Here is a 15,177-nt window from a genome sequence, read left to right as displayed (position 1 = left end):
GGGAAACCCTGGCAGACCAATCATATCAGGTATTGGCACACTCACGGAAGAAATATCTGGATTCATAGAGGGAATTCTGAAACCTCTCGTACACAAAACTAACAGCTTCATACAAGACACCACAGACTTTCTGAATAAATTGAAAAATATCAAGCAACTACCACCTAACACCCTTCTGGTCACGATGGATGTAGAATCACTATACAGCAACATTCCACAAGCGGATGGCATAGCTGCATGTGGAAGACTCCTAAAAAAGTCCACACTGGACCATCAATACTCACCAGAAACTATTACAAAATTAATCAAATTCATTTTAACTCACAACTACTTCCACTTTAACAATGATATCTATCTGCAAATAATGGGCACTGCGATGGGCACCAGGACATCACCCCAATATGCCAAACTTTTTATGGCTGAGCTGGAAGAGACATTTCTGAATACACACCAGACCAAACCTCTAAAATACTACCGGTACATCGATGACATTTTTATGATTTGGACGGAGGGTGAAGAAACTCTGAAACAATTTTATTCTGCCTTCAATACATACCATCCTACAATCAGATTCAAAATTGACTACTCCCCAGAAAAAGTCAATTTTTTGGACACCACGGTCTTAATCAGTGATGGCTGTATACAAACATCTATATACAAGAAACCCACGGACAGATGCAGCTACCTCCACAACTCCAGCTTCCATCCTTCACATACAAAAAGATCCATCATTTACAGCCAAGCCACAAGATACCACCGTATCTGCTCTGACCCAGGGGACAGAGACAGACACCTTAAAAGCCTGACTGAATCTTTCAAACAGAAGGGCTACAACCCCAAAATAATTTCCAAGAATATTGCCTCCTCCCTCAAAACACCCAGGGAGAATCTGCTACAGTACAAAAAGAAAGAATCCACAGACAGAATCCCGCTTGTAGTGACATACAATCCAGAGCTGGAAAAACTGAGGAAAACAGGCGGGTCAAGCTTCATACTCGGTTGTCCAACTTGCTTAGCCTTTCGAGTCCCCGGGCATGGGACTATGTCTAGGTGTTGGGGTCCATGATGGTGGCATTGGAAGTAGTGGCTTGGGCAAGGGCTCACATGCGTCCGTTAAAGTCCATCCTGTGCAGGTGGTCTCCGATGTCCCAGGACTACAGTTGGCGCCTTCCGTGGCATCCCATAGCGAGGCGCAGCATGGCCTGGTGGCTTCATGGCCCTAACTTACAGCTGGGGATGCCTCTGGCCTCACCCCCGTGGGTCATGGTAGTGATGGATGCCAGTCTGATGGACTGGGGAGCTCATTCTCTAAATCATTATGCTCAAGAACGCTGGACCACTTTAGAGGTGACCTGGCTCGGCTGGAGCTGCGGGCAGTAGTGAATGCCCTCAAAGCTTTTTAGGACATGTCGGGTAAAGCCGTGTGTGTTCTCTTGGACGATGGCAGTGGCGTACATCAACCTTCAGGGCAACACTCGAAGAATGGCCCTTGCTGCCGAAACGGCGTCTCTTCTAGAGTGGGGAGAATCCCACATTCAGTATCTGTCGGCAGCTCACACTGCAGGCCAGAGCAACGTTTGGGTGGACTTTCTCAGTTGTCATCTGTTGGACCTGGCAGAATGGGAGCTCTTGACAGCGGTGTTTCTCGTTTGCCGGAAGTGGGGGACTCTGGAATTGGATCTGATGGCGACCTGTGCCAGCGCCAAAGTGGACAGGTTCTTCAGCAGACGAGATGCTGTGCTCCAATCCTGGCCTGAGGATGACCTCCTTTATATGTTTTCCCCTTGGCTGTTGATAGGTCAAGTGTTGCATCAGATCGCTCATCACCAGAGACGAATCATCCTGGTGGCTGCAGATTGGTCACGCCATCCTTGGTATGCGGACTTAGTCTTCTCATGAAGGCGCCCCTTCAGTTCCCTCTCAGTTCCGATCTTCAGCAGGGGCTAATTCTGATGGAGGATCCCTTCCACTTTGATCTTTCAGCTTGGCCCTTGAGAGGGCGCATTTGAGGAAGAAAGGCTATCCTGATTCTGTGACTGCTACCTTGTTGCAAGCGCAGAAGCATTCTAGTTCGACATATGCTCACATTTGGCGGACCTTTGTCTCCTAGTGCTTGGACAGAGCTTGGTCTCCTTTGCAAGCCTCTGTGGCTCAGCTGTTAGCCTTTTTGCAGGACAGCTTGCAGAAAAGTCTGGCATATAATTCTCTTCGAGTTCAGGTCGCAGCCCTGGCTTGTTTCAGGGGGCGGGTGTCGGGTGTTTCCCTGGCCTCACATCCGGATGTGGTGCGTTTGTTACCAGGAGCTCTCCACCTTTGACCTCCTCTTCGGCGCCCATGTCCTGCGTGGAATCTGAATTTGGTCTGCAGGGGGCTTCTTTTGAGCCATTGCGCAAGGCCTCTGTCAAGGATCTTACCTTGAAGGCGGTGTTTTTAGTGGCTATGGCATCAGTGCATAGGGTTTCTGAACTCCAGGCTTTGTCTTATTAGGACCCCTTTCTACAGTACTCTGATTCAGGAGTCTCCATACGTGTGGTTCTTTCCTTTCTGCCTAAAGTGGTTTCGGCTTTTCGTGTTAATCAGCCTCTCCTCCTTCCATCTTTTCGCTATTAGCAGGTGTCTAATGAGTTTCGGCGTTCAGACCACCTGTTTGTCCTGCTGTCAGGACCACGGCGCAATGAGGCAGTGTCTAAGGCTACTATAGCCCAGTGGATTAAGAATACCATTTCTTCCGCATATATTTTAGCCGGCCGGGTTCCGCCAGAGGGTTTGAAGGCGCATTCCACTAGAGCGCAATCAGCTTCTTGGACGGAGACTTCAGTTCTGTCTCTGGACAAGATATGTAAAGCAGCTACTTGGGCCTCTCTGCATACTTTTTCACAACATTATAGAGTGGATGTTGTGGCGCGGTTGGATGCTTCTTTTAGCGTAGCTGTTTTGCGGCGGGAAGCAGCAGCTACCCACCCTGATTAGGGATTGCTTTGGTACATCCCACCAGTTTCTGGATTAATCTGCTGCAGAGGCTAAGGAAGGTAAAATTGTCTTACCTGATAATTTTCTTTACTTTACTCGCAGCAGATGAATCCAGGATCACCCCCTTCTCTGCCGTTAGATACCATTGTGTGTGTGTCTGTGTTTGTTTCTAGGGCCTCTGTTGCAGTTCTCTCATCTCTGTCAGGTCCTTTGAAGACATTGTTTAAAATAAAATGACAAATGTAGTCAAGTTGTACATGGATGCATGTCCACGTCTTGCCCTCTTCAAGGGATTTGTTTTTGTAGAGCAGTTTGCTCCAGGTATTTTTGTTTAATGTGGTTGGCTTTCCTTTGAGTATGGTTGGTGAAGAAGGTTCTCTTTTTGTTGTTGCCTGTTTTTTTTCTTCTTTTGTGATGCGACATATACTGACTACTGAAGGGTCTGGTTGTCCTGTATTGCTATCTTCAGTCTAGTAATCTCTATCTCCACCTGCTGGTAGATGGACACAACCCACCAGTTTCTGGATTCATCTGCCGCGAGTAAAGGAAAGAAAATTATCAGGTAAGACATAATTTTACCATTCTGCTTCCAGTGAAGACTCTCCCAAAATTTAAGTAGGATCAGGGGACTATGATTTTTATAGCCCTTTTTTGACTACGACCCAGAAGCAAGGTCTCTCTCTTTATCCATCAGGACATCAATCAGATGGGGAATTCTTCAATGTTGATCACACAGACTTGGAGAACACTGCTGCATCTCAGCATAAGATCATCCTCCCTCGTGGTCTGAATGTTGAAAGGGTAGTTTGACCCTGACTCTTCCTGATATCATATTGCAAATCTTAGTGACCGTTAATTCAGCATGCAGAGTTAGTGGGCGCAGGTCCTAGTGACTGATCCACCCTATTTAGTTTTTAACAGTAGGCTAGTTCTGAACACCCATCTAAATGTCCTTTCCTAAGGTTATACAGTATTGGATTTATATCTTAAGGCCTTCCAACATTTTTCCCTTTGCCACGTGCCTAGTAATAAGATATGTCTTACATGCTTTGGATTGCAAACAAACCATGGCCACTTACTTGGAGTGGACTAAAGCCCTTAGAAAGTCACACAGACTTTTGTTCCTTTTGACCCCACTAAGCTCAGGACTGCCATTGCCAAGTGTCCATTATACAGTTGACTGACAGATCGCATCTCCTTATCAATTAGTGGGTCATATCAAAGCTCAAAATGTTAGAGCCAGGGTTGAATCATTAGCTTAGTTAGGGTTGGCATTAAGAATTTCAGATCTGTAAACATGGACATTAATCCATACATTGTTATGACAATTTTTGGAAAGAGACTCAAATTGACAGTAGGTTTAGTCTCTGGCATTACTTTACAGATTAGAAAGTAGTGCTCTTCCCCCCCCCCCCCCCCCCCCCCCCCCCCCCCTCCATTCCCCTAGCCAATCTACTTGCTTTCTTATTTGATGTACTCTTTTTATTTAAAAGTGCAAAACTAGAACAGGCTTATAGCCACAAAGAACATTTTTTAGTATCTGCTTATTGGCAGTACTTTTTTGCTCTTCCCCCTTTTTTGTATTGAAATAAGACTATAGCGAGAGAGTTCTAGCTGTGAGGTCTTGCTATCCTGCTGTTCTTACAGAAAATCAAATTAAGTTACTTATATATAAAAGATGTTCTCTATGGACAGCAAGATACAAGCCCTCACATAACCTGCCACTTCCCCTATATGTTTCTCTCCTAAATGCAGCTATTTAATTGCTAATAAGGTCTTGTGCAATGGCATGAGGCAGGAGGTGTGTGCCTCTCCAAATCTTCCAGATTATTTCTGTGCTAGAGTCCCGCACATATATCCTATTGTTCATGGAAACATCTGTTACAGGTAAGTAGCTTGGTTGTTCATTTTTATTGTTAGTGGTGGAAGGTGTAAATTCTGAAAAATGAGTAGCATCTTAAAGAGCAAGTCAAACAGTTTAATTAGATAGCTGTTTTATATCAGCCAAATAGTAGGTATAATCAAGAAACACATTTGCTAATCTTGAATTTTATTACATACCTGCACTTGGACAGCAACCAGTTTTTAGTATCTTTTAGCATTTTCTAACTTACGTTTAAAAAATGCTTACATGCTGTTTCATTCTGTCAATCTGGAGACGAGATAATTTTAGAAAATGTAAATCTAATCCAACTTTGATTGGGGGGGGGGGGGGGGGTGGTATACCCGTTTGAAAATGGTATGATCCATTAAGGGTGAGTTCATTTTTAATAGGATCAAGCTGAAAGGAAAAAAATAACTTGACCATATCACTACTTGTTTTTGTTTAGTTTCTTTTCCCCTCTATAAGAAATTACAAATGTTTATAATGGGGGTCACTTAGTACTTGAGTCGTTCAACTTTTCTTTGCTTATTAATTTTTAATTCCCTTCCTTTTATCTCTAGGTATGGCTTTCCCAACGAAAGGCTAAGAATACAAGAACGGTCTTAACTGAACCCTCATCAAATCTGAATTTTAATAAATGCTTAGTTTCAAATGCCTAGAAAAATAAACCAGCTTAGCCTAGCAGTCAGTGACTTACTTGCACTTTTTATTTTGCACATAGACATACAAAACTAATTCCATTAAAGACTGGATTTAGCCTGTATTATGACAGAGTAGATGTTAACAGTTGGGTGTATAGTAGTATACTGACTGCTAAATGTTTTTCTACAATTTGCTTTACTAATCACCTAATTCATTCCAGTTCATAATCATTGACAATAAACTTAAAACCACAGTCTGTAGGCTTGAAATAATGCTTAAGAATTTTCTAAGTAATAGAAAGTGGAAGTGGTCTTAATCACGAATTTGTCAGTATTAAAACAATAAATAAAAGGCATTATTTAAAGTAGTCCTGCAGCAAGCGAAGCACTCAGTGAATGTGGCTAGTAAAGCTTAACTTTGCTTAAGTCTAATACATTTTATGAGAGACTCTATTTTGTGATCTTTGTTAAATGATCAAACAGGTTAAGGCCAGAAGGCATGAAAAATTAATGCAATATTATTCTGCTGAGGTATACTTCATATACTAACGCTCCAGTTTACTAAGCAGCGCTAGCGGCTATCCATGCTGTAGTACAGACATCTCATTCACTTTGAATGGGCCATGTTGGCACTAGCAGCTGTCCATGCGCTAGTACCGACACAGCCCATTCACTTTGAATGAGCTGTGTCGGCACTAGCGCGTGGACAGCTGCTTGTGCTGCTTAGTAAACAGACCCCTAAGAATTGAAACTACTGTGCCTTAACTTGTTGCTTTTTTTAAAATATTTTTTTTTGTAATGAGTAATCATGTTAATCCAGTTTTGATAAACCTGCTGTTAATAATGTTGATTTGTGTTTGTGAATGATTTTTCTAACTTTGTCTTGGAAATTGCAATTTAACTAGGTGCGGTGGCTACTAAAGTTCGAAGGCACGATATGCGTGTCCATCCTTACCAAAGGATTGTGACCGCAGACCGAGGTTAGTTTAGTTCTGAAGTTCTCGTTTTAAGAAATTGACTGTAAATGACCTTTGCAACACCACAGTTGTATAGCTTTTTTTTTTTTTTTTTTACCTTTTTCCACTCTAATTACCACATTTTGAAGGGTGTTTACTAGTATGTTTTATTTTTACTCTTTATTCCCTCTTCAATTTTGAACCATTTCTATTGAGAAATTTCACTGGATGTATTTTGAATTAATCTGCATTGTAATATATAGTGTAAGCCATGTAAGCTATATGTTAGTATGTGACCCTTTTTATCCAGATGTTAAATATTTCTCTTAATGAAAATGAGTCTAGACAGTTGTTTTCCACTATGATTTTCTATAACGTACTGTTTTAATTAACTGGAAAAAATGCCAATTTGGTGTTGCAAAGTGAAATGGATGGATGTGTAATGAGAGATTAGTAGAGGAATAAATTACTCTTGTTTGATTCTGGAGAAAATTGAAGATTTGGTTTCCTCTGTTGGAGCCACTGGAATAATGATTTTTTTTTTTTTTAAATATGCACTTTTTAAAATATGTAGAATTCTGCATTAAGTGGACTGCAATGTTCAAATCAAGTTTCTTAGTTTGTTTCAGTTTGCAAATGTCAAAGTTGTCCTTTTTAGTATTAGATTGTCAGCCAATATGTTCTTTGATTTGTCTTAGCTGCTAAAGCATGATGTTCAAGGGCAGAATGCCTTTTGAAATTATGTGCATGAGATGATAACTGTTGTAGCATCTCTGACTAACCATCTACTGGAAAAAAAGTCTTCATTTTTCTCCTCGCTATGAACTGTTGTTTGCCACCTTATGTATTCTCTTGGACCTTTGAACAATCTACTTGAGCTTATTTCACAATGAAATTTTTTGGTTTACTGATATTGGGTCAGTCTTTCTAGGATGAGATTGCACATTTTTGTATCTCGTTTCATACAATAAATCTTGTAAATACTGCCTTTTCTGCTTTTATTTTTTTTAACCATTATAATGTAATATATTTTAAAATATCTGTAATTGGAACTTGCAGACACATGATTTCTTTTAACAGAACATTTTGTACTTTGAAATTTAATTCACCTAAGAACAAACAGGAAAATTTACTTAAATTACTTCTTTGGTTTTGTATCAAGATGAAAATGTTGCAACTATGTCCCAAAAATGCCATTAGCATCAGCCATAGATTTTCAAGTTCTCATGAAACTGCACCCATAGAAACTAATCTGGTTTGATCCAGATCAATAATTAATCTGAATAAATCAGCTTTCATTTGCAAGTGCTAAGTGCTCTTGTTTTTGATGTTTAATTTTGTTGTATCTACTGGCATTAAAACCTAATTGGAGACAACTGGGTGCTTTCTGAGGTTATTTGGTTACATAAGAGCAATAGATCACTTGCTCTCAAGTGTGAAAGGGAAAACCCTTTCAATATTCCAACATTAACACCGCACCATCAAGCAGCATTTCTGCGGAAGGTGGGTGGTTTTCAATAAAATATTTAAGTGATTTGGTCAAATGCAATAAATATGGCCCTAACCAGTGCCTTTCTCAGAACAGTACTGTAGTGAATAGTCAGAAGAGGAAGACTTTTTTATGCACGTTTTAAACCCCCTAAGCCACTTTTTACCTATTAGAGAATAAAATTTGTTTACTAGATTATTCAGTTTGATATCAGAGATTCAGGTAGAAATACTGAATTTGACAAATATGCCAGTTGAGTAGAAAGGCTCTATCAATCCTGTGAGTTAAAAAAAAAAAAAAAAAAAAACAAACACAGAAACGAGTCATTATTCATGTGAGTCAAGTTTTAAAAACGTTCATGATGTCACTTAAGGATCTTAAGTTTTATTGACCTGAATTTAGTTGACTTTAGAGCCTAATTTAGGAGTCCAAGTATTTGCCTGAAAATACTATCTAAATTTAGACCTGCAAGAACCTTCATGCAGGCGTTAGGGCTTTAACTCGTGTTGATGCGTGTGCTAAATGCTAAGAATCCCAAAAGTATAAAATGTGCTTCTTAGCATTTAGACAGTATTAAGGCCCTAATGCTGCTTGATGAATTCCCTCATAGAAAACCAAGGATGTGATTTACTAAGGTTGCCCCCCCCCCCCCCACAGAATGAGAAAAATCTTACTAAATTACGCATCAAGTTAGGTGATTAATGCTGAAGTCAACATTTGGCTGAAAACAGTTCCCTAAATTTAGCTGTTCAGCCCTACTTAATTTTCAAAGGGGCCAAAATAAATGCATAAATACAGATTGTTTTTAGTAAGAATCCCTTGTCAACTTGGCAATGTCTGTTATTGCCCTGTTTGGGTGGAAATTCTTCAGCTTTAGGCTTCTCCAGTTGCCTCACTTAGAGGAAATTATGATTTAATTATTGCTCCCATATAATGCAATTTCCAGTTACTGTTTCTTAGAACACATGGGATACTATTAAGCACAATGTCAGTAATCCTAAATGTATGCTTTCATTGTGGAATATTTATACATATGTTTTATACATCTCTAAACTGTAGATTTTCTTATCAAGGTCTAAGGGAAGTTTTAAACTGGTTCTTTTAAGTTATTTTTCTGTACTACTGTGTTGAAGTTTATAAGTTTCATATTCTTTATGTAGTCTTTAAGATTGTAAACATGCATATAAAGCAAGCAAAATTAAATACCCATAAATATAAATGCTACCTTTTATAACAGAGCATTAAAAGGGGTAAAGAGTTGACAAGTACAATGTTCCGCAGTACTAAGAACAAGACCCAGCTGTATAATACAAACTGATAACTGACTGACTGAATTGTAATAAACTGTAAATGGTGTTGAACAGTTGATAAACCTGTGTGTACTGTAGAAGGCCAGGGACATGGCAGAGGATATATAATAGGTGTACCGGTATCTAAAAAGATAGCTGACTTCAGTAGTGTTCTCTACACCAAATATTTATCATGGCTATGACTTTTTACTGAGTGTGTGTTTACTATTTTAAAAAAGTTCTGGTATTTTTTTACCTTTCAGTACAACAAGGTCCAGATCAAGAATGATTTTTAATGATTTTTCAAATGTAACTGAAAAGTGCTCAGTATTTGCTTTACAGTATTTTTTATTTTCTTCTTCCATTTTGGAAGGTCTTGTGTTAATCACAAATAGGCACATAAATTCATGTTTTTACCCCCTTCTATGCACACACACTTTTTAATGTGTGAAGATGATCAGACCATGATATGTTGCTCATATAGATGATGCTATCTTTTGACATTACACCTACAAGAATTCATTCAATGAAATGGCACAAATCTGACTTGCACTGAATCTACCTTTCTTACTTTCCTCTGTCATCGTCACAATGGCAACAGTACAAAAAAGAACTATATAAAACCTCAGAATTTAGTAGTTATAGTTAAGCTGTTGAATGAGTCTTAAAATTAAATACTACTGTTAAGTGGACCAAGTTCAATGAAAGGAGAGTGTGAACGAGAACGAACAGCTCAAGAATATTGGGAATGATAATGTTCCACTTGAGAATTTTTGTTTTACTGTAATCTTTATTTTTATTTTTTAAAAGGAAATAGTATTTACAGGTGGCTTCTATAAAATATAAGATATAAAGCAGGAATGTATATGAAATGTCAGATATTATTGTATTTGCAGAATATTAGCTTTGAAATTGAACAAAGAAGGCTGTTTGTAGTTTTAAAAATGCCTTATTAGCATCAGTTAGAAACTTCCTTTATTTTTTGGATGTACTTCAAGCTTTTACATATAGAATTTAAAATGGCAGGACTTTTACAGTGTTTACATGCAATTGCATTTTATAATTGTCCTATATGTGTAAAATAGTATTTTCAGATGGAAACTGCAAGCTACAGCAACAGGCTTGGCTTTTTCTTTGGTCCCATGATGATGCCTATTCTGGTAGACCACAGTTTAGTATCGTTCTGTATCATGAGGCCATGAAATTCCATGTTATTTGTAAATAGAATACTTGAAAAGCAATAAAAATTTTATTGAACAAAAGAAATCTTGTTTGGGCCATAGTTTTATATTAAATCATTTTCAAAAGTTTAAAATTCTTTAGATTCATTTCTTTTAATAACCAATTATTAATAATCACATCCATCATTAATAGTTGCTTTAATGCTTGCACTTGGAGGAATACTAATGCTTAATAGCAGTCAGATACTGATCCTGTGCACTGACTGTTGCATAATTTTTATGCTGAATTCAATATCTATTCATTTTTTTCTTTTCCAGTTTCTTTCCATCGACTGCTACTAACCATTAGTTGTTAGTTGTATATTTTTCCTGTTAACCAGTTTTGTGGGAGCGGGCTCTCCTTCACATGTTCAAATCATGATGCAAGATTGTCATGATTTTATTGCATTCTGTAGATGGTGTCAGTATGTCAGAATTAAACATGCTTTTTTTTTTATGATTTTTTTTGTTCATGTTGTCATTAAGCTGTCACTAGCTGAAACTAATCTCTTCTCTATCTTTTCTTTCTTTCTTTTTTTTTTTTGTTTGTTCTTTTGTTTCTAACCACCCAGCCGCCACCGGCAACTAACATATGACCTTCTGACCTCTGAACTCTTCACCCAATGATGACCTGACCATGCCTGCCTGCTGATCAGTTAACTGGTAATCGCCTTTGCTTGCCTGTCTTCAGTGCAGCAAGCTGAGGCAATTTGTCCGTTCGTCTTACCGTCTAACAAAAAAATAATAATAATCAAACAACAAAGACACAAGTTGTCTCCAACTCAGCTTTTTTTTTTTCCCTGGTTGGGTGAAAGTGGTTCTAGAACCTGCACTGAATAGTAGTAAAGCAATAAGGTCCAATTCATCCCTCAGCACTGGTCAATCCCACATGAAACGAATGGTAAGAAGCCCTCACCTGAGAGATGGGAAGTAGACAGTCCCTTACCTGCCTGATGACAGAGGCAGTTACTGTGAGAGACTTCTAGGAAACCTGTTTCTTCTCATAGTGAAATTGAAAGCTCTCTCTGAATGTACTGTTGTGAAGATACATCATGCATGAACCTTAGGTCAGAGATGTCACGGTGAAGGGATTCTGGAAAAAAATGCAAAATTTGACTATTTGTTAAAATCACTACAATGCCTGTGAAAGGGTTAAAAAAAAAAGCCAAATTTCATGTTGCACAAAAAATTGTGATGAGTTTTGAAAATTCTTTTTATAACTTAATGTAAAGAATAAAATTAAGACACTATTTTAAAAAAATTCATACAGATCTGAGATACCTTATCTATTTGTCAAATCTCCTTAGCAATTATCTGAGAATAAGGTACATGCATTATGTATCTCATTACTGGGCAAACTGTTCAAATACTTTTATAAAATCTCCCTGTACAGAAAAATTACATTAAGGATGTAAAGCCATGCTTGCCTATTTGCTGTATAATTGTAATGAAATTGTAGATACAAGCGTAGTGCATTGAAACAAATAACACAAAAGTAGATACTTTTACAATACAAGGGTGCTGGTGCAGAAAAATATATTTTTGGAAATGTAGCATTTATACTTTCAAGTATTATACAAGAAAAGAACAAAGAACCCTTTATTTCATTAAGTGATTTTTTTCTGGTGGTTGTCAAGAATCAAAAGACCAAAAGAGCCTTTTTTGTCTTTTTTATTTTTTAAGTATGGAATAAGTCTAAAGAAAAGAAAGTGCCTTATTTTCTTCATGATCATTTTGTCAATTGTCTCTTGGCTGTTTTTTTTCTTCAAATAGCAAGCTATTGTATGCCACTCAGTCGCCCAATACAGTATGTGAAGAGAAGCTGTGAGGGAAGACAGACGAGTTGGCCCAGTAACCTGATCTTTGCCATATAGCTCAGATGCAAGTTTGCCAAATCTTATACTGTGAAATTTTCATCGACCTTTTATATCATATACTGGCCCTTGGTCAGTTTTTGTACCCCTTTGATTTTAACCATGGCTAATAGATTTACCAGCCTTAAAGCTTCATAAAAACCAAAGGGTTCTGAGGGGCTGACCAGGTGTCATTGAACACTGGAATATCAGAGGACATTTTCACAGCAGTGTGACTTCACTTAATTTAGCTGACCAAGAAAGTATTTTCTTTGGGTTGAAATAATGTATATGGAAATGCATTATTTCTACTATTCCAACAAACATTTTCTTACTAAGTCATTTGACATCATTACAGTCATAGTATTTCCAAGAAGGATCCCCCAGTTCTGATGGGAACCTAATCCTAGTGTTGGAAAATGTTCAGGAAATAATACAGTTCACCGGTTTTCACTTAGAGAATCTGAACAACTTAATTCCTGTTTGCAAAATAAAATGGCACAGGCTTATATTTGCTGCTTAAATCTTCATAAGAAACAGTTTAAAGTATCCAAGAAGTCAGATAGATAAAATGGCTAAAGATACGCACACTTTTCATAGAGTTGTTTTGTTTAGAACACTGGTCAAGTATGTAGCTCTTAGAGCCACTTAATCTATATCTTGGCAAAGATCAGGTGGCAGTTTTTTCTCATTGTTATCAACTTTCTCCTATTATAAATTTCTAAACTTCCAAGTTGTATATCAGTAAGCTCAGATGGCTTGCCTTTCATCTACTATCAAAGTGACATCATCTTCCACCTTGTCTCACTTTGAAACAATTATCAATTTATTTACTATGCAACCAACATTCATCCTTTTATATTCAGCTAGCTTTTGTTTATCGAACCACCAGCCTTGTCTTCCTGTAAAACATACAGTTGTTTTCATTTACACTTTTGTGCTGTGCCATTTTTGGGTTAATTTTAAACCTTTTGTTTGAGTGAGTAAACTAGCGACACTCAAATATTTTGAGGAAAGGTGTACTAAAATACCAGTATTTGATCCAGTTTCATCTCAGCTGTGATAAACCTGGACATTTTAGTTTATCAAAGGTCTTTTTGGGGGAGGAAGGTTTAAGTAAATATAAGAAATTGATGTGTGAGATGTAAAAGTAATGTTGGTATTGAAACAAACTGAAACATTTTATGAAAAAAAATTGGGTCAATTTAAAGCCATGACTTTTGAAATCTCTGAATGCCTTGGTTCTCAGTATTATCATTCTTTGAGTTTTTTCTTTATTATTACAATATGTAGTTTTAAGATTTCCTTTTTCCTGACAGTATTATGATTTGTTTTGGGTTGTTTTTTTTTTTTTAGAGGGGGTAGATGGGAGTGTCGCTTGTATGTAGCCATACAGCTGACATGCATTTGTCTATTCTTTATAATCCTTGTAGTTTCATGTTATGTATGTACCATAACCAACCTATTGCCTATGAGAACATGTAAGATAATGTATTTACAGCCATTGTTACAAGTTTATAATGTATTTTTTCTATCTTGTTTTATGTATGTTATATGACATTCAAAGGAATTTTTTCCTGATTGAAAAAGGATACAAAAATGCAAAACCCACAATTTTGATAATTGAGAATTGCCAATTGTTTTGCAGTACTTTATTATATTGGGAGTGATGTCTGTCTTGGGCCTTTTAGTTAGCTACTGAATGACTTCATTAGACATATTTGGGTTTTAGTTGGGTTGTTACATGGCTTGCATTTTAATTCTTTGGTTCTTTGCTGTTTCTATTAACCCATAGCATTATTTTAATAAATGTTATAATACCAACCTACTAACTATGGACTATGTCTGTTATTAACCATTACATGTTTAAAACAAAGAAAGAACAATGTAAAGTCTTGAGTTAGTGGACTAACCTGAAGATTGTGATCACAGTTAACCTAGTGTAATTTGTGTACATGTTTGTTGGCTGACATTCTGCACACTCTTGTTCGATTGTCTTTGATCATTCTGGCCTTTTACCTTGGGCTTAGGTGCAAGTAGAGATGGGAACAAAGTAATATTTTGGAGGCATTCTGTTTGTAGATTCTTGTCACTTCCTTTTCATCAACTACACTACTAATTCCACTCTTTCCTTGTTTACTTTCCTTCTGTAAAATAATCACTGTCAGCTCACAGCTGAAGGACAAAGAGCTCTTATATGTCACTGCAAAAATGTGATGATATGCCTACAGAAACAGTTTGATGGTCTTTTGGACCATGTTAGGTTGTAGTAATTCCCAGAGCCATGTGTTAGATTCTCAAAAACACTTGATTTCTCTGCAGCATGTAACACTTTTTTGTGGCTCTAACAAGATTAATTTTAGCAAAATTGTACTCTCAGCCTTGCAGGTTCAGTCTGGAAGAATTATGCTAAGACATGGGTGAGGTAGACTAGTGTAATCGGCAATGTCATTTATTTTCTTGCCCTTACTGTTCACATTATATTAAAACCTTTTCTTTTTACCTTTTCCATAACTTGTGACTGCCATCACCAATGGAAAGTTCAAATTGCAGATAAGTTGAAATAAATGTGTTGCATACAAAATTGCCAGGTTTTCCCCTCCCTAGTGTGAATAAGAATTTCAAGCAGCATTCAAGTCCTATGAAAATCTTCATACTGAGTGTGGTTTAAAACATTTTTCAAATAGGAAATATAGAAAACACTGTAGCAACCAATCCGAGGCATCAGACTATGCCATTTACAAAAAAAATTCACTATGTTTAATTACTTCATGACTTACTATGTATTCTACAAAGTGAGGGAATGTAGACTGCTACAAACAGTGGGCCAAAAGAGTGGAGTAGCACAGTCAACAGAACTCTTCCAGAAAAAAA

At 37.5% G+C, this 15,177-nt stretch overlaps 1 protein-coding gene across 8 annotated transcripts in view; it reads left to right on the top strand.

The window, feature by feature from the left end:
* Positions 1–14,131, top strand: part of QKI (QKI, KH domain containing RNA binding) — a 552,778-nt gene extending 538,647 nt beyond the window's left edge. For 7 of the 8 annotated variants that reach the window (XM_030198090.1, XM_030198088.1, XM_030198087.1 and 4 more), the window contains 2 exons: positions 6,402–6,476; positions 11,023–14,131. In XM_030198090.1, the coding sequence (XP_030053950.1) occupies positions 6,402–6,476; positions 11,023–11,039 (92 nt within the window). In that variant the 3' untranslated portion in view covers positions 11,040–14,131. Of the gene's footprint in view, positions 1–5,415; positions 6,477–11,022 lie in introns of all 8 variants that reach the window. The other variant, XR_003941579.1, reaches the window with a different exon arrangement.
* Positions 14,132–15,177: the final 1,046 nt, after the last annotated feature.

This window comes from Microcaecilia unicolor, chromosome 3 (genome assembly GCF_901765095.1).
Source record: "Microcaecilia unicolor chromosome 3, aMicUni1.1, whole genome shotgun sequence".
Lineage (NCBI taxonomy): Eukaryota > Metazoa > Chordata > Amphibia > Gymnophiona > Siphonopidae > Microcaecilia > Microcaecilia unicolor.
Note: the sequence above shows the minus strand (reverse complement) of the source record. Positions and strands in the feature narration are given on the sequence as shown.